The 23,211-nt window shown below is 40.1% G+C and overlaps 1 protein-coding gene across 7 annotated transcripts in view; it reads right to left on the bottom strand.

Moving 5' to 3' along the window:
* The window catches only part of herc4 (HECT and RLD domain containing E3 ubiquitin protein ligase 4), a 67,230-nt gene that overhangs the window by 25,978 nt on the left and 18,041 nt on the right, over nucleotides 1-23,211 (bottom strand). For 2 of the 7 annotated variants that reach the window (XM_017722813.2, XM_017722815.2), the window contains exons 7-13: nucleotides 21,577-21,707; nucleotides 14,388-14,548; nucleotides 13,360-13,436; nucleotides 9,054-9,178; nucleotides 8,818-8,877; nucleotides 799-910; nucleotides 473-662 (exon numbers count right to left, since the gene is read on the bottom strand). In XM_017722813.2, the coding sequence (XP_017578302.1) occupies nucleotides 473-662; nucleotides 799-910; nucleotides 8,818-8,877; nucleotides 9,054-9,178; nucleotides 13,360-13,436; nucleotides 14,388-14,548; nucleotides 21,577-21,707 (856 nt within the window). Of the gene's footprint in view, nucleotides 1-472; nucleotides 663-798; nucleotides 911-8,450; nucleotides 8,519-8,817; nucleotides 8,878-9,053; nucleotides 9,179-12,208; nucleotides 12,263-13,359; nucleotides 13,437-14,387; nucleotides 14,549-21,576; nucleotides 21,708-23,211 lie in introns of those variants that run through there. The other 5 variants (XR_005130280.1, XM_037538355.1, XM_037538356.1 and 2 more) reach the window with 5 other exon arrangements.

Genomic DNA, 23,211 nt, shown 5'->3' with positions numbered 1-23,211 from the left:
TTTCTGATCATGTAGACACTTAACACACTAGTTTTATATTTAAAAACAAATTACGAGTAATGTTTGTGTTCCTTGAAAATCATTACTTCTTTTCATGTTGTCAGAACCTTATTATTTAAAAATAAGTAGCATCTGTCCTAAAAACATAATTTACACATTTGATACAATTTTAATATTGTACATTTAGAATATATTCAGGGTGTCTCTAATTTTCATATATGATACAGACTTCCACCTGTTCAAAACTGCCCAGAATGCAGAAAAAAATTTTACTGCCCAAACAATTAGCTTTATATATATAATTTAGATATCTAAGACTTGTGGACAATACTTTATGTAATGACTGTTTTTATTTAAAGGAAAAGAAGAAAATAACCAAAGCCAGGACATCTCCTAAAATTATAAAACACTGAAGAACCAACATTCAAAAACAAACACTATTACCTCACAACCTCACAACCGTCATGCTTACCAAGCACCTTGAGAGGAGCATCCTTTAGGCTGATAACTGCCTTAGCAAAAGGGATGGCAAGAGTGATGTAAGTGCTGGGGTTACTAAAAAGAGGGCACTGGGGAAGCGTGAGGTAGAGTCTCAGTGCTTCTATATCTGGAGGAGAGCTACTGAGGTTGGGGATCAAGTTCTTCTCCAAACTGGCAGCAACCTGCAAAAAAAAACAAAAACACACAACATGAATCTCAAGAATAGAATTTAAAGTTAAACTGAATTCCAACCATTTATGAGTATAAATTATGCAACTGGGCTTAGAAAATGGATGGATGGATGGATGAAATACTCACTTGCTGCGAGATATGTGGATAATCATGCTGGATGAGCCTATGGAATAGGATATGAGCCATGTTCGCATCCACCCCTGAGCATTTACTGCTGGTGCAATAGTGATCTGGATGACTGCAAAATAATTTTCCACGTTATTTCATTAAAAATGGCAGGTCAACAGATCTGATTACTTTAGATTTTTAATTACTCTATAGCATGTTTGTGCCCATAACCATAATTTGTAATAGCACAAATTAGCATTACAAAACATAGAAACAGATGACTGCATAGTAATTATTTTGTTAAGATGAACAGCCTGAGCACATTACAAGACGAGAGATGAGAATGTATATTTATAGTTTGTCGTCATTTATCCTCTCTCTGATATTTGTCTTTGGAAATTCTCTCTACAATTCCTATAATTTTTCAAAAATATCTACATAATTACATTATTAAGATAAAAAAAAAATCATTCAGAGTGGTTTGACATGAAATGCTTTTACAAAAACGTAGTCAGAACTGTTCACAGTGGTGATAGAATTCAGACATCTGAAGTGTTTAATACCTCTAAATCCATCCTTACAAAAAGTTTTTACATGAAATCATTATCAACGTGCCGCATAATGTCTAAGACACTACTTTATAATTTTTTTTGAGATAAAGTTTTGGCCTAATACTTATTTTTATTTTTTTAAATCATTCATGGCAGAGAGATAGATGCAGGGCATTGTAAGGCAAAACAGTACCCAAACAAACTATACTGTTTTCAGTTGTACCACTATTTTAATATTACCAACATTCAAAAACTGCGGATGATACGTGTATGCTCACTGATTGTTCTGGAAATGGCTGTATTGCAACCCCAGGTTCTTGTCATCACCACTGTAAAGAAATGTGAGCTGGTATTTGTGTTGGTTTAAGCATCCTTAGAATTCGGCTGATGTTTATATTTGGCTGATATTTCAAACCATATTTGATGATGCATTTATTGTATGCTGGGAGAGCACTATTATTGTTAAGGTGATGTCTCCCACAGGATTGTGCACACAAGCAAAACCTGCAGGTACACACATAAGTAACTGTACATAACCCTCTAGGTACAATATATTCTTATCAAAAAAAAAAACTGCATTAAAACTATAAAAATATAAATGACTATCACCAGCTTCTTGTTCAAGTGTTCGTTAAATTTTAATGGTGCTGCAATTACATTGGCACCTGAGTCACCAGCAGGGAGAGAAATAAAAGCTTGGCTCAAGTTAATTTTTACACTCTACTTGTATTAACTGAATAGAATAAGGTGTTGAGTGTGACTTATCACTCTTGGTATCAGCCACATGTAAAACCTATTGTGGCTTTCTGACTTGATATGGATTTATTTTAATGTAATAAAGGCAAAATGTTGGAAGCAGTGTACTGGTCCCCATTTTTAAGAACAAGGGTGATGTGCAGAGCTGCAGTAACTACAGAGGTATAAAGTTGATGAGCCACACCATGAAGGTATGGGAAAGAGGTGTTGAAGCAAGGCTAAGGCAAGAGGTTCAGATCAGTGAGCAGCAGTTTGGTTTCATGTCCAGAAAGAGTACCACAGATGCAATTTTTGCATTGAGAGTGTTGGTAGAGAAGTACATAGAAGGTCAGAAGGAGCTACATTGTGTCTTTGTGGATCTAGAGAAGGCATATGACAGGGTGCAAAGAGAGGAACTGTGGTACTGTATGAGGAAGTCAGGTATAGCTAAAAAGTATGTTAGGGTGGTGCAGGACATGTATGAGGATAGTGAGACAGTGGTGAGGTGTGCAGTTGGAGTGACAAATGGTTTCAAGGTGAAGGTAGGGTTACATCAGGGATCAGCTTTGAGCGCCTTCTTGTTTGCAATGGTGATGGAAAGGTTGACAGATGAGGGCAGGCAGGAGGCTCCATGGACCATGATGTTTACAGATGACATTGTAATCTGTGGTGAGAGTAGAGAGCAGGTGGAAGAGAATCTGGAGAGGTGGAGGTTTGCACTGGAGAGGAGAGGAATGAAGGTCAGTAGAGACAAGATGGAATACATGTGTGTGAATGAGAGGGAGGCAGGTGGAAAGGTGAAGATGCAAGGAGTAGAGGTCGTAAAGGTGGATGACTTCAAATATCTTGGGTCAACCATCCAGAGCAATGGACAGTGTAGAAAAGAGGTGAAGAAGAGGGTGCAGGCAGGATGGAGTGGGTGGAGACGGATGTCAGGGCTGATGTGTGACAGAAGGATAGCAGCAAGAGTGAAAGGGAAGGTTTACAAGACAGTAGTGTGTCCTGCTATGATGTATGGTTTGGAGACTGTGGCTCCTTCTAAAATACAGGAGGCTGAGCTGGAGGTGGTGGAGATGAAGATGCTGAGATTTTCGTTGGGAGTGACAAGGATGGACAAGATTAGAAATGAGCAGATCAGAGGGACAGTGAAGGTGGAGCAGTTTGGAGACAAAGCCAGAGAGGCCAGGTTGAGATGGTTTGGACATGTGTTGAGGAGGAATAGTGGTCAAAGAATGTTGGAGATGGAGCTGCTGGGCAGAAGGAGAAGAGGTAGACCTCAGAGAAGGTTTATGGATGTAGTGAAGGTGGACATGGAGATGGTTGGTGTGAAACTAGAGAAGGCAGTGGATAGGGCAAGATGGAGGCAGATGATCCGCTGTGGCGACCCCTAAAGGGAGCAGCCGAAAGAAGAAGAAGAAGAAGAAAGGCAAAATGTGGAGTGGCGTGGTGAGATGCACTGAGGAAGTGAACAGTGCCAATGTTGTGCCAAATTCAGTCTCCGTGACAGAATCCAACTCCCTTTTGCCTGTATGTGCGGTCATACAGACATATGAACAATGCAGATTACAGTTGTGATTTAATTTCTTTTTCTCAGTTAATCTTTAAGTTACCTTTACAGTAAGGACTAGACACCAAAAAAGAATCTCAAGGGGATAGTTTAACAAAATGCAATGAACTAAAGACTTGGTTGTTGTCACAGCACTTGCGTATGGAAAATACCAGTCATAGCATTGGCCCAGAATTTGAACATCGGTGCACCCATAATGAAAAATGAGTTTTTAAACTTAAAAAAAAAAAAAAAAAACACACCAAATTGACTACACCAGTGCTACATTTTACAAACATCCTACAGAAAACATAAAAGTTCAGATATGCTGCAAAATTAGTCACAACACAATGAAAATATTTCCAGAGAACAATCAAAAGGTGATGACACAAACTTAAATTCCATGAAGCATGAACATTCACCAGTAAAATTAACTTTATTTTAACAGATTATTATTATCACTGCATCGTAATGAGCATTTGCTATAGAACGCCAGTGTAAAACTTCAAATAGCAACTAGAAAAGGAACGTTTGTGAACGAACTAAGTTGGCTTGAAAAAGCCAGTTAATTTACTTAAAATGTTAAATTGGTTGAAACCGGTTGATAGTTGTTAAAATGTTCAACTGGTTCAAAACTGTTAATAGTTGTTGAAATGTTGCAAAAAAGTTGTTAAGAAGCTGCAGTATCCGTTATCAATGGTAATTTGTTGCTTGGTGCTACTGTGAATGAAGTTCCAACTTAAATTTTGCTCCATGTAAATTTTAGGGCTACCTTAAACTAAGTTCCATCTTAAATTTAGTGCTACCTTAAAGAGAGGTCCATCCTAAATTCTGTGCCACCTTAAATTTAGTGCTAGGTTATTTGCAGTTCCACCTTAAATTCTGTGCCTCCTTTAATTTCATACTGTGTCAACTGAAGTTCCACCTTAAGTTTTGTGCCTCCTTAAAAAGGTTCCACCTTAAACACTGTGCCACCTTAAATTTAGTGCAATGTTATGTCAAGTTTCACCTTAAGTTCTCTGCGACCTCACAAGAAGTTCCATCTAAAAATCTGTGCCACCTAAAATTTATTGCTATGTTAAAGTTCCACCTTAAACATTTAGTGCTATGTTAATAGCAGTTTCACCTTAAATTTTTTGCTATGTTAATTGAGGTTTCACCTTAAATTTTTTGCAATGTTAATTAAGGTTTCATCTTTAAGTTTTAAAGGTTTAAAGCTGTAGATAATGGTTAAACCAATGTAGTCTGGTAGCTGTAGTGTGTGTTAAAACTGTTTAAATATTACAATTGAGGTTTAAAGCTGTAGATATTGTTCAACTGATGTTACCTGATCACTGTAGAGTGTGTTAAACCTGTTTAAATATTACAATTGAGGTTTAAAGCTGTAGATATTGTTCAACTGATGTTACCTGATGCTGTAGAGTGTGTTAAACCTGTTTAAATATTACAATTGAGGTTTAAAGCTGTAGATATGGTTCAACTGATGTTACCTGCTCGCTGTAGAGTGTTTTAAACCGGTTTAAATGTTACTATTGAGTAATTCTGTGCCATCTTTAATTAACTGCTGTGTGCCATGTTAAATTTAGTGCTATGTTCATTGAAGTTCTACCTTAATTTCTGTTCCAAGTTTAATTTAGTCACATGTTGATAACAGGTCGAACTTAAATTTAATGCTATGTTAATTGAAGTTCCACCTTAAATTTAGTAACATTTAATTCCATGTTAATAGCAGTTCCACCTTAGTCTGTGCCACCTTAAAAGAAGTTCCATGTTAAGTTCTGTGCCACCTTAATTTTGTTTCTGTTAATTAACGTTCCACCTCAAGTTCTCTGCGACCTCAAAAGAAGTTCCATCTTAAAATCTGTGCCACTTAAAATTTATTGCAATGTTAAAGTTCTACCTTGAACACCGTGCCACATTTAGTGCTATGTTAATAGCAGTTCCACCTTAAATTTTTTAGAATATTAATTGAGGTTTCACCTTAAAATTAGTGATATATTAATAGCTGTTCCACCTTAAACAGAGCGCTATGTTAATTGAAGTTCCACCTTAAATTTATTGTTATGCTAGTTCCACCTTAAATTGAAGTTTCACCTTAAACTTCAGTGCTATCTTGGTGCAATTCCACCTTAAAAGCAGAAAATTAAGCGGGGAGCTGGTGAGACATTGATTTAGTTAAAATGTTAAAATGGTTGAAAACTGTTGATAGTTGTTAAAATGGTTCAAAACGGTTGACAGTTGTTGAAATGTTGCGAAAAAGTTGTAAAGCAGAAGCTACAGTAACCATGATGCATGTTAATACGTTGCTAGGTGTTTCTTTGAATAAAGTTCCACCTTAATTCTGTGCCTCCTTAAATTTAGTGAAATGTTAATAGCAGTTCCACCTTAAATTTACCGCAGTCTTGATTAACATTGCACCTTAAATTGATTGTCATGCTAGTTGATATTCCACCTTAAATTTCGTGATATGTTAATAGAAGTTCCACCTCAAATTTAACACTATGTTAAATGAAGTTCCGCCTTAAATTCTGTGCTATCTTAAATTTAGTGCTACGTGCACTGAAGGTCTACTTCAATATCTGATCCAAGTTGAAATTAGTCACATGTTGACAGCAGTTCCACTTTAAGTCTACTACTACGTTAATTGAAGTTCCACCTTAAATTTATTGTTATGCTAGTTGAAGTTCCACCTGAAAATCGGTGCTATTCTGAGTGGAATTCCACCTTAAAAGCAGTTCCACCTTAACAAAATCATAATGTGTGCTAGTACTGCTGAGAATTAGGCTGGGTGCAGGCGAGATATTGAGCTCCGTGCGTGGTTTGAAGGTGTATCCGTTATCGATGGTAATTTGTTTAAGTTCCAACTTAAATTTTGCTCCCTGTTAATTTCAGGGCTACCTTAAAGAGAGTTCCATCCTAAATTCTGTGCTACCTTAAATTTAGTGCTAGGTTATTTGCAGTTCCACCGTAAGTTCTGTGCCACCTTAATTTTATTGTTATGTTAATTAACATTCCACCTTAAATTCTGTGCCTCTTTAAAAAGGTTCCACCTTAAACACTGTGCCATATTTAGTGCTATGTTAATAGCAGTTCAACCTTATAGCAAAAAATGTGTTAATTGAGGTTTCATCTTAAAATTAATGACATGTTAATAGCCGTTCCACCTTAAACATAGCGCTATGTTAATTGAAGTTCCACCTTAAATTTATTGTTATGCTAGTTCCACCTTAAATTGAAGTGCCACCTTAAAATTCAGTGATATCTTGGTGCAATTCCACCTTAAAAGCAGTTAAACCTTAAGAGAACTGCTGAGAATTAGGCTGGGAGCAGGTAAGACATTGATTTAGTTAAAATGTTAAATTGGTTGAAACCAGTTGATAGTTGTTAAAATGTTAAAATGGTTGAAAAGTGTTGATAGTTGTTGAAATGTTACGAAAAATTTGTAAAGCAGACCTGCAGTATCCATGATCAATGGTAATTTGTTGCTAGGTGCTACTGTGAATGAAGTTCCACCTTAAATTTTGTTGCATGTTAATTTTAGGGCTACTTTAAACTGAGTTCCACCTTAAATTTAGTGCTAGGTTTTTGGCAGTTCCACCTTAAGTTCTGTGCCACCTTAATTTTATTGCTATGTTAATCAACGTTCCACCTTAAATTCTGTGCCTACTTTAATTTCGTCCAATATTAACTGAAGTTCCACCTTAAGTTCTGTGTCTCCTTAAAAAGGTTCCACCTTAAACACTGTGCCACCTTAAATTTATGTCATTTCAAGTTCCACCGTAAGGTCTGCCCCACCTTAATTTCATTGCTATGTTAAAGTTCCATCTTAAATTGTGCGCCTCCTTTAATTTTGTGGTATGTTAACTGAAGTTCCACCTTAAATTTAGTGCTAGCTTAAAGGTAGTTCCATCCTAAATTCTGTGCCACCTTAAATTTAGTGCTAGGTTAATTGCAGTTCCACCTTAAGTTCTGTGCCACCTTAATTTTGTTTCTATGTTAATTAACGTTCCACCTTAAATTCTGTGCCTCCTTTAATTTTGTGCTATGTGAACTGAAGTTCCACCTTAAGTTCTGCGCCTCCTTAAAAAGGTTCCACCTTAAACACTGTCATATTTAGTGCTACGTTAATAGCAGTTCCACCTTAAATATAGTGCTGTGTTAATGCAAGTTCCACCATAAATTTATTTCTATGCTAGTTCCACCTTAAATTGAAGTTCCACTTTAAAATTCTGTGCTATCTTAGTGCAATTCCACATTAAAAGCAGTTAAACCTTAACAGAACAGCTGAGAATCAGACTGGGAGTTGGTGAGACATTGAGCTCCGTGCGTGGTTTGTAGGTGTTGTGTGAGAGAGGGGGCCATTGTAACATCATGTCTGGCAGTCTGCCAACAGCCTCCCCATTCATTTTCAAAGGGACAAATATTCCCACATTTTCAGCTGCTGTTCAGAATCCATGCATCTGATCAAAAAGCTGTATATAAGCATGCATCACACAACCAGGCCGGACAATCTGGAGTTGGAATGGCGTCGATATCTCGAAAACTGTGGGACTAGTTACGTGGCAAAGAAACGGCAGAAAAATAAACAAAATAATAATAAAAAGAAGAAGAAGAAAAATAAGAATAATATAAATCGGATAACAGTATAGTATATAACAGTATTGCTTAAGCAATGTGCAACTTTAAGAAGAAGAAGATTACGTAGAACAGTAAGTTGGCTTTTTCAAGCCAACTTAATAACAGATGTGACTGCTAACTACACTACATAGCTCTATAACTATCATACAGCTAAGTATGTCAGAAAGGTAACTAACCAGCCAAGTTAAACATACACTTACTGGAATGTGAGTCTCTCTGTGGTCTTTTAAACTGCTGTCAGTTATTTTCCATCACAGATATCGTACCCCTTTAGGAATTGCAAATACAGAAAACACTTTCATTAGTATGACTACCCCAGAACTACATTTCACTAATGTGCTGCAAATGCAGAAAACACTTGAAACACACAACAAAGCAAGTCACAACACCATGGAAGTGAACCACAATGGATACATTGATAATTTTCTGCATTTGCAGCACATTAGTGAAATGTAATTCTTGGGTAGTCATACTAATGAAAGTGTTTTCTGTATTTGCAATGTGTTTATGAAATGTATATTTACTGGAAAGCTACTGAATCACAGCATTACAGAGAAAATACACTACCTTGAAGATAGAAAACTGCCATTGAGGCAACTTGCTGAGGAGAAAACAAGGTCAATCTCGCTATGAGAAATATCAAACATAAAGGATTAGTATCACAGAAAGTTTGTATAGTACATCTTAAAATTAGTACAATAAACTCAATGTCTCAGTATGTAACACAAACAAAGACATAGCTAGAGAAACTGAAGAAAAAATAAATTAACAATTTCAAGTGCAACACAATGATAGTACTGTACTCTGTTATTTCTGGTGAGAGTCTTCCATGACCATGGCTCAGCCACTTCTGGATGAGGTCATCTTTCAGTGTTAAGACATGTTGATCACAGTTGTGCCTTCTGAGATCATCTGGAGGAGAAACATTCTAAAAGAAATGCACATTGGTCAGGTCCATGCCTTGTGGAATATGTAATTTGATTACCAGATCAAAACAGATATAATCAGATTATACTTATTTTTTTTTAATTACCAACTACCAGGCTTATATTTTTGATTAGGTAACATCAATTGGCTACTTATAAAATTAAATAAAAAAAATGAGTTTTCAAAATAGCACTGAGACTGCTCTAATTAAGGTTATTAGTAATATTCATTTAAATTCAGACTCTTCTAAAATATCTTCTATTGCTCGATCTCAGCACTGCCTTTGACACCGGTGACCATGAAATGCTTATATATAGACTTGAGAGCTGAGTTGGACTCTCAGGAACTGTCTTGAAACTGTTCAGTTCATACCTGCATGGAAAAAAACATCTTGGTCAAAATACAAAACAGTATTTCTTGGAGAATGACAATTCATGGGCGACTCTTATTTAATTTATGCATACTTCCTCTTGGCCAAATTCTGTTCAGTATGTAACAGAATGGACATTAATGTATTATTACTGGTCTATAAATAGGCTCATGGTGTAGAACCAGCATATTTGTCTGATATGCTGCAGTAATATGAGCTGAGAAGAACTCTCAGAATGAAAAAACTGAGTTAGTCTTACCTAAGATAAAGAGTAAACACAGAGAAGTAGCGTTTGGTTAATATTCCTTCCATTGCTAAATGTCCTTTGGGATCAATAAAGTGTCTGTCTGTCCTGCTCTTTAATGGAATCAGTTGACAGAGACAATTAGAAAAGCCCTGACACTAGGCACTTTTAAATGAGGGCTGATAACATTCCTATCTGAGAGGGCTTTCAGCTCAGTTTAAAACACTGTAAGCTCTAATGCATTTCTATCCTGTAACGGCAATTATTCCAATAAATTTTTACATTTGATTTTTAATGTTGTTTTCTTTTCTTTTAAATCTATTGTTTATAATTGTATTAATAATATTTTTAATTACTATTCTCATTCATTTGTAAATAACTCACGTTTCTGCAAATATTTTGTTATATCTTTTCCTGGGACAATTCTATAGAAATGAAATGATATAATGTAGTCAGTGTATAGCTTGTATAGCTGTACAGATTTACTGTCCTCTGAAAATAAGACACAGCCATTAATGTCTAAATAGCTCACAGTGAACATCTCCAAATTGTGCTCAAAGTGTCAATATTTTGTGTGACCATCATTATTATCCAGCACTGCCCTTGTGGCCATGAAATTCACCAGAGCTGCACAGGTTGCTACTGGAATCCCCATGTAAAACTTGAATAAAATGATGGGTGATGTATGGTAGGCTATGCCTTTGGACATATACAATGCTCATCTGGATACAACCAGGAGAGGGCCCGCCTTCTCCAGCTCTCTTCGGATGTGATAGAGGCCCGGCTACTTGAAATCTTATCCTCTCTCCCATCTGGGCCCCCTCTAGGCCCGGGGTGGGGGTGTGGCATCCTCCCAGCCCCCCTGAAGCCCCGTTGGGGTCGTTATCATGTTGGAAAACTGCCACGCGATGTAGTTTCCAAAGGGAGGAGATCATGCTCTGCTTCAGAATGTCACAGTACATGTTGGAATTCAATGAACCACAGCTCCCCAGTGCAGGTCCCCAGACCATGATGCTAACACCACCATGCTTGACTGTAGGCAAGAGACAGTTGTCTTGGTACTTCTTACCAGGGCGCCGCCACACATGCTGACACCATCTGAGCCAAACAAGTTTATCTTGGTCTCATCAGACCACAGGACATGTTCTTGGACTGCTTGTCTTCAGCAAACTGTTTGTGGGCTTTCTTTAGCGTCAGTTTCAGAAGAGGGTTCCTTCTGGGAAAGCAGAGTGAGTTGATGCATTGTGTGGTGTTTGGTTTGAACACTGACAGGCAGACCTGGAACCTTGTAACTCTAACGAGTGACATGACACATGACGTGTGTGTGTGTGTGTGTGTCTGTGTAATATATACACTGCTCAAAAAATAAAGGGAACACTTAAACAACACAATATAACTCCAAGTAAATCAAACTTCTGCGAAATCAAACTGTCCACTTAGGAAGCAACACTGACTGACAATCAATTCCACATGCTGTTGTGCAAATGGAATAGACAACAGGTGGAAATCATTGGCAATTAGCAAGACACACTCAATAAAGGAGTGGTTCTGCAGGTGGGGACCACAGACCACCTCTCCAGTACACCAGGAGACGTGGAGGAGGCCGTAGGAGGGCAACAACAAGGCAGCAGGACCACTACCACCGCCTTTGTGCAAGGAGGAACAAGAGGAGCACTGCCAGAGCCCTGCAAAATGACCTCCAGAGCCCTCCAAAATGACCTGTGTCTGCACAAACGGTTAGAAACCAACTCCATGAGGATGGTATAAGGGCCGGACGTCCACAGATGGGGGTTGTGCTCACAGCCCAACACCGTGCAGGACGCTTGGCATTTGCCAGAGAACACCAGGATTGGCAAATTCGCCACTGGTGCCCTGTGCTCTTCACAGATGAAAGCAGGTTCACACAGAGCACATGTGACAGATGTGACAGAGTCTGGAGATGCCGTGGAGAGCGATCTGCTGCCTGCAACATCCTTCAGCATGACCAGTTTGGCAGTGGGTCAGTAATGGTGTGGGGTGGCATTTCTTTGGAGGGCTGCACAGCCCTCCATGTCCTCGCCAGAGGTAGCCTGACTGCCTTTAGGTGGGAGATGAGATCCTCAGACCCCTTGTGAGACCATATGCTGGTGCGGTTGGCCCTGGGTTCCTCCTAATGCAGGACAGTGCTAGACCTCATGTGGCTGGAGTGTGTCAGCAGTTCCTGCAAGATGAAGGCATTGAAGCTATGGATTGGCCCACCCGTTCCCCAGACCTGAATCCGATTGAGCACATCTGGGACATCATGTCTCGCTCCATCCACCAATGCCACGTTGCACCACAGACTGTCCAGGAGTTGATGGATGCTTTAGTCCAGGTCTGGGAGGAGATCCCTCAGGAGACCATCCGTCACCTCATCAGGAGCATGCCAAGGCATTGTAGGGAGGTCATACAGGCACGTGGAGGACACACACCATACTGAGCCTCATTTTGACCTGTTTTAAGGACATTACATCAAAGTTGGATCAGCCTGTAGTGTGTTTTTCCACTTTAATTTTGTGTGTGACTCCAAATCCAGGCCTCCATTGGTTAATAAATTTGATTTCCATTGATGATTTTTGTGTGATTTTGTTGTCGGCACATTCAACTTTGAACAGAACAAAGTATTCAATGAGAATATTTCATTCATTCAGATCTAGGATGTGTTATTTGAGTGTTATTTGAGGGCCTTTCATAAAACTGTTCCCACAAAGTTGGTAGCATACAATTGTCCAAAATGTCTTGGTGTGCTGAAGCATTAAGATTTATCTTCACTGGAACTCAGGGGTCTAAGCCAACCTTTGAAAAACAACCCCAAGACAGTTGGCACAGTGCAGTCAGGCAAGTAACATTCTTCTGGCATTTGCCAAATCCAGACTTGTCCTTAGACTGCCAGATAGAGAAGTGTCACTCGTCACTCCACAAAATATATTTCCACTGTGCTTTCCACTACTCCATCCAATGCATGCCATTGTGCTTGGTAATGTAAGGCTGGTATGCAGCTGCTCAGCCATGGGAACCCATGCTATGAAATTCCTTTTCCCAAACTGCTGCCACAAAACTGGAAGCCTGGATAGTCTAAAATCTCTTTGTATGCAACAGCATTGTATGCAATAGTCGTCACGGGCCAAAGCACTGCAGACTTCAGCACACTGTCTCATTAAACACGCCTGATTTCATAATGCTCCTGAGCACGGTTCTTGTGCTGATGTTGCTTCCAACATTTTACATTTTAAAGTTTTAAACTCCGTACTGAGTGATGCAAGGGATAGGTCAATTTTTATGCATCACTCACTTCGGCACTCAATGAACCCTCTCTGTAAAAGGTGGCAGCACTGGCATTCTGTGACAGAGTGTACATATATTCAAAAGTTCTGCACTCATAACAAAACAAAGTTGTGGTCATTTTGTAGTTAGTTCCACTGCAAACTTAGGCCCATCGTAAATTATTAAATGTTATATTATTAGGCATTAGCAGTCGAGAACAGATACAAAAACTAAGAAAATGTTTCTAATAAACTTAGAATAGACCTTAGAGAACATATATGAATACCTGAGGGCACTGACAGTGAGCGAAACTCTGGTCTCCTCCAGCATAAATCCTCTTCACACAGTAGTGCTGGTCAGTCTCTTAAACAGACAATTTAGAAAAAAATGAAGAAAAAATGTATAAATCCAATGATGAAACAGTAAAAATAAGTACATATGTTTACTTTTTATGCAAACTCTTGAATGTGTTTTGCCCTACAGTTTGGTACAAAAATAACCTGAGTGGTTCTCAACCTCGAACCTGGAAGCTTCCGATCAAGTGCCTTTCAGTGTTTTTCTGCTGTAATAAACACTTCAACTCAAGAAGGGGTTCCGATTAGCTGGATCAGGCATGTTAAGGGCTGGAATACAATGTGCAGAGCAGGGGGCCTCCAGGACCAGGACTGAGAACCACTGCACTAAAGCAACTGTTAAAAGGGGACAAATTATGCTCAAAATTTTAGTCTTTGGGGTCTACTAGAATAGATTTACAAAAAAACACATTCATTTTCTCATATTGCACACCTCATTCACCCTCTGAAATGCTCTTTTCGAGCTCCTGTTCTTTAAGCTCCTCTCCCGATAAGCCCAGTGTGCTCTGACTGGTCACTCTGTTCTGACTGGTCCACCACTACAGCAGCATCCTGCTACAAATTCTGCCCCTACCCCACTCTAGGTACTCTTACAACAGCATTAATTCAACCATTTTAGTTTGCCTCACGGTTCAGGACATTGGCCAAAACTTAAAATGTTGCCTTATAGTGGCACCATCAGGCCAACTGGACTCAAAGTGTCTGCCTTTTAACATTAATGCTGGAATTCCAGTGAGGCATTTCAGGCAGCTAAGGAAAGTAGTTTCTGTGGGAGAGAGTTAATTCCTCTGTGACTTGGTAGACTGTTTACATGCATAAAAAGCTATAGCTTTAGGAAAGAGAAAACCATTAAACCATAATAGGTTCCCCTTTTATAATGCAGTCAAACAAAGTTCTGTTTAAAGCTTTTAATTAAACAGATGCAAATCGTCAAATGCATGTGATCAGTAAGTGTACTGACCTGCCTCTACTGGTGTGGGGTCATTGTGAGCTTTCCATGGGCCTTTCACAGGAGCAGGGCTCTTTCTGTTGCAGGTGGACCGTGTGCCGAGTTGACCATTTCCACCAAGCCCAAAAGAATCAATCTTTCCAGAGGATGGGATAAACGCTAAGGTGTGCTGCCTTGCAAATTAACAAAAATATGGAATTACTGTATTTTGTAATTATGATATAATTAAAATAGAACTCTAAAAAAAATACCTGAAGTTTATTACAACTAATTAATAAGTAATAATAACACTACCATTAACTACACCCTTTCTTTTATTTAGTTTCCAGTTAAATGTTATCATTTTTGTGTCAGGGGAAAAAAAAACCCAAAAAGATATTTTTAGGGATCCAAACACTGTAGGTGCACAGAACCCTTTTTGATTTTTCTTTTTAGGGTCACTCTTTGTCTAGTGTTTTGACTAATTAATTTCATAGACTACACCTTATAATGCATAATAAAGGTCAAAAGGTCAATCTGAACAAAACTCAGTGAACCTCTTTGTTCTGATCAATAATCATAACATATGAAGACCATTCTGATTTACTTTCATTTAGCTCCTTTATGCCAAGAATGCACCTTCTAGGCAAAAGGGTATGGTAGGTAGCTTTTCCAACTAGTCTGTAGATTTTATTTACATTGTTTCAAATTTGATCTTTAAACAGTAGAGTCTGTAGATTCCTACTAATCCATAATTTTTCTCTGATTGTGACAAAAATTCTAACAAAACATACAACACTCTCTTGTGACTCAAGCACATGCAATGAGATCAACAGCTGTACCATATTTATTTTGTGGCACAAAAGAAAATTGTGTTTTGTTTTCCACCGAGCCTTGAAATTTTGCAAATACAAGTTTTAAAAAAGGTCTATTGTTTTCCTGTAAATCATCAGCATATGAAAAGAGTTTTTTCGTATATATCCCTTGCAAGATATGAATCAATCAGTTTGGCCTGGCTTATTCTGACACAAGGGACCATGAAACAGTCAGTGATTCTCAGATCCTCACCAAATTTGCTATATACATCACAATAATCAGCAGAGGAAACTTATGAAAATTGGCTTGAATCAGCTTAATTTGTCTCTTGCAAAGCTCAATGCCCTGCCAACAAGCTAAAATATTATTTTAATTTGGACAGAAAAAATTAAGACCCTAAAATGGTTTGAAATTGCACATCTTAATGAGCCATAATACTATGAACATGTGCACTATACTGCCAAAAGTATTCATTCACTCATCCAAATCACCAAATTTAGGTGTTCCAATCATCCCCATGGCCACAGGGGTATAAAACCGAGCACCTAGGCATTCAGACTGCTTCTTCAAACATCTGTGAAAGAATGGGTCGCTCTCAGGAGCTCAGTGAATTTCAGCATGGTACCGTGATAGGATGCCACCTGTGCAACAAGTCCAGTCATAAAATTTCATTGCTACTAAAGATTCCACAGTCAACTGTCAGTGGTATTATAACAACGGGTAAGTGATTGGGAACGACAGCAACTCAGCCACTAAGGGGTAGGCCACGTAAAATGACAGAGGGGGTCAGTGGATGCTGAAGCACATATTGCGCAGAGGTCACCATCTTTCTGCCGATCAATCACTACAGACCTCCAAACTGTGGCCTTCAGATTAGCTCAAGAACAAGGCATAGAGAGCTTCATGGAATGGGTTGCCGAGCAGCTGCATCCACGCCTTACATCACCAAGCGCAAGGCAAAGTGTCAAATGCAGTGGTGTAAAGCTCCGCCACTGGACTCTAGAGAAGTGGAGACATGTTTTCTGGAGTGACGAATCACGTTTCTCCATCTGACGAGTCTGGGTTTGGCGGCTGCCAGGAGAACGGTACTTGTCTGACTGAATTGTGTCAAGTGTACGGTTTGGTTGTGAGGGGATTATGGTGTGTTTTTCAGGAGTTGGGCTTGGCCTCTTAGTTTGAGTAAAAGGAACTCTTAATGCTTCAGCAGAACAAGAGATTATGAAAAATTTCATGCTCCCAACTTTGTGGGAACAGTACGGGGATGGACCCTTCCTGTTCCAACATGACTGCGCACAAATGCACAAAGCAAGGTCATAAAGACATGGATGAGTAAGTTTGGTGCGGAAGAACTTGACTGGCCTGCACAGAGTCATGACTTCAACCCAATAGAACACCTTTGCGATGAACAAGAGCGGAGACTGCAAGCCAAGTCCTTCTCGTCCAACATCAGTGTCTGACCTCACAAATGCGCTTCTGGAAGAATGGTCAAAAATTGCCATGAACACACTCCTAACCCTTGTGGAAAGCCCTCCCAGAAGAGTTAAAGCTGTAATAGCTGGAAAGGGTGGGCCGACATCATATTAAACTTCATGGATTAAGAATGGGATGTCACTTAAGTTCATATGCATGTGAAGGCAGTATATTTCAATTTTGAAATATACCATTAGTCAAAACTTTTACTCTTTTTATCTTTTGGCAAATACCATTTTACAAGATAAGCATTTCACAGAGCCTAAATATTTTGCAAATACAAGTTTTTTAAAAGACTCTGCTGTTTGCCAGCAAATTGTTCAAATTTGAAATGTTTTTTTTTCTCTCCATACTACTCCTTTTTTAAATGAATTAATTCAGGAGAAATGCTCTCAATCTTGTTCTTAAAACAACTTGTAAAGTCTGGTCAAGCAGTACGGAACCAAGTACCACTTTAGGAACTAGTTCCTAACTTTAAATTGTGATTATTTAATTCATAATACACCCTCAGTTTGTCATCTTAAACATATGTTCAAATTTTGTTATAAACAGACAATCATTGATGGTTTATTCTGCCTTAATGGACTACAAATACAAGTCACACTCATTTATTCAAATCTTGCAGCCACACTGTGATTTTAATAACTATTTCTCCGATGCCACAGATTGTTTAAGGAAATATTTAGAGGTAATTTGAAATAAACTTATTTGCCCAACTGTCAGACTCTGTGGAATGCATGATTTGGACCAATTTGTTTTTCCAGAAGACAGATGCTTCCCTGACTTCCTGTGTAATTTACAAAAATAAATGTATTTTCAAAGTTTAAAGTGAAGGTACGCTTTTGGACCATTTTTTGTTTATACTGCCATTTCATAGAATGCAATACAAATCCAGTGTTCTGCATAATATTTCCAAGTTGCAAATGAAGCACCCTGCCCGGGAGAGGGTCACCAGGACCTACCCCTGGAGCCAGGCCTGGGGGTAGCGTCCCTCGGCGAGCGCCTGGTGGCCAGGCAGCCCACGTAACCCGGCCAGGCTTAGCCCAAAGTGGCAACATGGGGAGACCATGTGGGCCCACCACCCGCAAGGTCTAGCATGGGGGAGTGGTGCAGTGCTGTATAAGCAGTGGGAGATGGCAGGAAGGCCCTTGGTGGCCTAGACCTCTGTGGCAGAAACTGGCTCTTGGAACATGGAATGTGACCTCATTGGGAGAGAAAGGAGCCTGAGCTTGTGCAGGAGGTTGAGAGGTACCAACTAGATATTGTTGGGCTCACCTCCACCCACAGTGTTGGCTCTGAAACCAAACTCCTGGATAAGGGTTGGTCCCTCTCCTACTCAGGGGTTGTACAGGGTGAGAGGCGCCAGGCGGGTGTGGGGATACTCGCGAGTCCCCAGCTGGCAGTTGGAGTCTCACTGGATGAGAGTGTCACCTCAATGCAAATTAAAATCGCAGAGAGGAAAACTGACTGTTGTGCGCTTATGCACCAAACAACAGGTCGGAGAAATCAGCCTTCTTGGAGCGAGTGGGCAGGGTTCTGGAAAGGGCCCCGTCTACAGACTCCATAGTCTTACTGGGAGACTTCAATGCTCATGTAGGCAATGACTGGGAGACCTGGAGAGGCATGATTGGGAAGAATGGCCTGCCTGCTCTAAACTCGATGGTGACTTGTTATTGGACTTCTGCGCTAGGCATAGATTGTCCATAACGAACACCAAGTTCGAACACAAGGATATTCATAAGTGTACACGGTACCAGAGCTCCTTGGATCAAAGGACAATAATCAACATCGTTGTCGTTTCATCTGACTTGGGACCATATGTTCTGGACATTCGGGTGAAGAGAGGTGCTGAGCTGTCAACTGATCACCATCTGGTGGTGAGTTGAATGAGATGGCAGGAAAAACTGATGGTCAGATCTGGTAGGCCCAAGCATATAGTGAGGGTGTACTGGGAACGACTGTCAGAGGCCCCTGGTCAGAATGATTTCAACTCCCACCTCTGGGAGAGCTTTTCTCATGTCCTGGAGGAGGTAGGAGACATTGAGTCTGTATTGGACCCTGTTTAAAATCACCATTGTGGAAGCTGCCAGGTGTAGCTGTGGCCAAAAGCTTGTTGATGCCTGTCAGGACGGTAACCCAAGAACCTCCTGGTAGACACTGGTGGTGAGGCCATCAAGCTGAAGAAAGAGGCCTTTAGGGACTGGATGGCCCGAAGGACTCTCGACTCAGCAGACAGGTACAGACTGGCAAAAAGAGGCCGCAAAAATGGTGGCAGAAGCAAAATCCAGGGCATGGGAGGAGTTTGATGAGGCCTTGGAAAAAGACTTTCAGTCGGCCTCAAAGAGGTTCTGGACAACTGTCCGACAACTCAGGAGCAGTCGGGGTGGCTTTGCCCAAGCTGTATTCAGCAGGGATGGAGAAACTCTGACTTCAAATGAGGATATTGTCGGTCAGTGGAAGGATCACTTTGAGGAACTCCTTAATTCAGGAGACATGCCTACCTTACGGGAGTCAGGGCCAGAGGCTTCTGGAGTGTCAGGCTCCATTTTCCTGGTGGTGGTCACTGAGGTGGCAAGGCACTGGGGGTGTATGGATGAGATTCGCCCGGAGATGCTTAAAGCTCTGGATATTGTGGGGCTGTCATGGCTGACATGCCTCTGCAACATTGCATGGACCTTGGGAACAGTACCCTTGGACTGGCAGGCCGAGGTGGTGGTCCCTATTTTTAAGAAAGGGGACCAGAGAGTGTGTGCCAACTATCGGCATATCACACTGCTCAGCCTCCCTGGGAAAATTCATGCAAGGTGCTGAAAAGGAGCCTTCGATCGATAGTTGAACCTCAGATTGAGGAGGAACAATGTAGATTCCGTCCCGGCCATGGAACAATGGACCAGCTTTTCAGCCTCTCACAGATTGCTGAGGGGGCATGGGAGTTTGCCAACCCAGTCTACATGTGTTTAGTGGACTACCACTCTTGTTTGTGATATTCATGGACTGGGTGCCAAGGCGTGGCTGGGGTCAGCAGGGCATTATGTGTGGAGGCCGAAGGGTGGTGTCTCTTCTATTTGCAGATAACGTTCTTTTGGCTGGATCGCATGGATGCCTCCCGTGCTCACTGGAGCAGTTTGCAGCCGAGTGTGAAGTGGTTGAATGTGATAAACAGCACCTCCAAGCCCGAGTCCATGGTCTTAGCCCGGAAAAGGCGTGCCCACTCCAGGTAAGGGGAAAGTACTTGCCCTAGGTGGAGGAGTTTAAGTATCTCGGGGTCTTGTTCATGAGTGATGGGAAGAGGGATTGCGAGATCGGCCAGAGGCTGGGACAGGCAGCATCTATAACGCGTTCTCTGTACCAGATCATAGCGGTGAAGAGGATTGTGTACCGGTCGGTCTACATCCCGACCCTCACCTATGGTCATGAGCTGTGTAATGGGTAATGATCGAAAGAATGATTTCACGAATACAAGCGGTGGAAATGAGCATTCTTCACAGGGTGGCAGGCCACACTCATAATAGGGTGAGGAGCTCAGTAACCCAGGAGGAGCTCAGAGTAGAGCTGCTACTTTTCCACATTGAAAGGTGGCAGCTGAGGTGGTTCGGGCATCTGATATGGATGCCCCTTGACGCCTCCCGGTGGGGGTGTAACCAGGCACGGCCTACAGGGACAAGATCCCGGGTTGTCCTAGGGCCCGCTGGAGGGATTATATCTCCAAGTTGGCATGGGAGCGGCTTGGGCTCTCTGGGAATGAGCTGGAGGATGTTGCAGGAGATAGGGTCATCTGGGATTCTTTGCTCTTCCAACTGCTACTGCAGCCCTATCTGGACTAAGCAGTTAACGGTGATGATGATGATGATGAGGAGGAATTTGGTTGGTTAGTGTAGTGGTTACCACCTTTGCCTTCTACGCTGTAGACTGGGGTTCAATCCCCACCAGGGCAAGCACCCTACACTATACCAATAAGAGTCCTTGGGCAAGACTCCTAACACCACCTTGGCCTACCTGTGTAAAAAATTTTCAAATTGTAAGTCGCTCTGGAGAAGAGCGTCAGCAAAATGCCAAAAATGTAAATGTAAATGTAAATGAATTTTAAACATTGCCTCCTGGTTCAGGACATATGGGCCAAAACTTAAAATCTTGCTCTATAGTGGCACAATCATGTCTGCCATTTGGACTGGAAACTAAACCATTGTAAGGGGAATCTCTTCTGCACATTAATGTATGTCTCACTGCATTTTGTGCACCCAGAATACAGCCATAGAAATAATATTAACCTCTATTACTGTGTCTATGAAATTTTAATGCTATAGCATCAAACTAATCTGTATTCTGTATTTACTTTCCATTAACTGTACCTTCTCATACCTCTGCTTGAAAGCAAAATATGTATATTTTTGTCTTGATTCTTATATGGAAGTTAACAGGTTTCTTAAGGCTTTAAAACACTTTTTTAAAAAGTTACTAAAATGCAGTAAGGCACAAACCCATTTCACCCTTTACCCTTATCCCTCTTCTGCGCATTCATGCTTTTTGTGACTGGGTGTCACAGTTTTTGTTGATAAAGAGCTCCAAACAGCTTTTTTGGAGGCATGTTCCAAACGGAGTGTAACTATTTTCTCAGCAAAAAAATCTGATAAACATTATATTATCTTAGTTTAAATGTTGCTTCAATGTATTGTGCACATTTGCTTCATAACAAGCATGGCATAACAAGCATAACAAGATGAACTGTCTACAGAGAACTGCAAGTTTAATGTTAATGAAGTGATGTTCTTTTTTTATTTGAGGATTGTCCCATTTTATAAGGAAAGATTTCAACCACTACCCCTTGTAACTTGGTTCCAAGGCACAAGGTGATACTCATCAACAAAGGGTAGGGGTAAAAATAAGAAATCAGATTGGGTCTAAGTGGCAACTATCGGTCAATAAGTTTTATACCTACCTACCACACGCAATTTGAGTAACTACATTCCCCATGAGTTCAAAAACCTTCCGGGGGTTAACCTCATGGTTTGTGGTATTGTGTCCAAGTTGGCCATATCCTCCAGCTCCAAATGTGAATACACCTCCTTCCTAAAGCAGTGAACAACCAAAATAAAGTGGATTAGAGGTATGTAATAAATTCAAGTAGAAAGTTCATCAAATGTAGCATTTCAAAATAATTCAGAACTTCTGAGGCACAGGGCCCTTCACACACATGCTCAAAAAATACAGCAATTCACCTAATGTTATGTTTTAATTTACCCTGGTAATATCTGCTAAGTATGCAAATACTTACAATAACTTGCACTTCTGAATTATGTCATAATTGTACAAATGTAATCAAGCCATCTTTAGAGTTTTAAAGGCTGTTCTCCTCAGGGCACTTAATTTAAGGTGAAACGTTTTTAAAAAGCAAAAAAGTAAAACAACTAGTTATAGGTACCAGTGTCAGGCACAATTCAATGCTAATGTCTGATTCTCAATATTGCCGCAGAAATTCACTGGTGCATTCCAATATAAATGCAAACTGACAACGACTAAAAAAGGCTGCAGCTGATGATCTGTATTCTTGATATGACTAAATTGGTCACATTTGTCATGTTTTTATTGAAGCTTTATTGATTTTCCAAGTGAAAATAAATGAAAGCATCAGCTACAAGAAATAAACCTTACTTATATTCTGCAAAATTTCTACATTTTTCTGCAAAATTAACTAAAGCAATATAAAACGTGATGTAACTTTTGTATACCCAATATTTTTGGTGTGTTCCAATGAGGAGGCAGCTGTTTAAATAGGCAGCATTTTAAGACAGCATTTGCATACTCCCGAGACGAATACTGTCCCATTTAGAAGGCAGCATAAGGCAGCTGTTCTATTTTGACCAAATCTGAGCAGTATTGAACGTGTCTGTCTTAACCAAGGCAATCTCACAATGCTGTTCACTGGCCAAGAGTTCCATCGCTTCAGTTTGATAAACATGGCGGATGAAGCGTACGTTTTTTGCCTACCAAGGAGTCTACAAATGAACGTTATTTCTTGACATGTGTCTTTACTGTTTTGATAGGCTGTTGTGTATGTGTACAGTATTTAATATGTGTGTTTGTAGACCTCTAGAAAATGTTCCTGTGGGGAAATTTTGGCAGTTTGGTTGTTTAACACAACCTGACAGGCTGAGTTTGTAACTCGTTAGGTGAAATTAGTTAGCTTAGCTAGTGGGCTAGAGTTCAGTTTAAAATATGGGCTGTTGACTGTTTAGTAGTACTTTTTGTATGTAAATAATTATCAATTTGATTCTATATTCAGTGATATTTTTTTTTGTCCTCAGTAACAGATCATTACATAATATTACAGAAAAGAGACCCTGGCTGAAGGAGCTGAGGAAGAGGAGCGGGAAAATTGCTCTGAATGGCTGAAAGCAGTTCACTTGCTGAGCGAAGATGGGGGGAAAACACTCCCTGAACGATGAAAATACTGCAACCTACTGGATGATGTAGAAGTTCAGAAATAAAATGGTTTTTAAACATAAATACCTTATCTTGAAAACTGCTTATCTTGCCTGCTCTGCTTGTCTTGTAATGCTCATCACAGTCATAT

The sequence above is a fragment of the Pygocentrus nattereri genome, chromosome 5 (assembly GCF_015220715.1).
Source record: "Pygocentrus nattereri isolate fPygNat1 chromosome 5, fPygNat1.pri, whole genome shotgun sequence".
NCBI lineage: Eukaryota > Metazoa > Chordata > Actinopteri > Characiformes > Serrasalmidae > Pygocentrus > Pygocentrus nattereri.
This window is presented reverse-complemented; position numbering and strand designations above follow the sequence as displayed.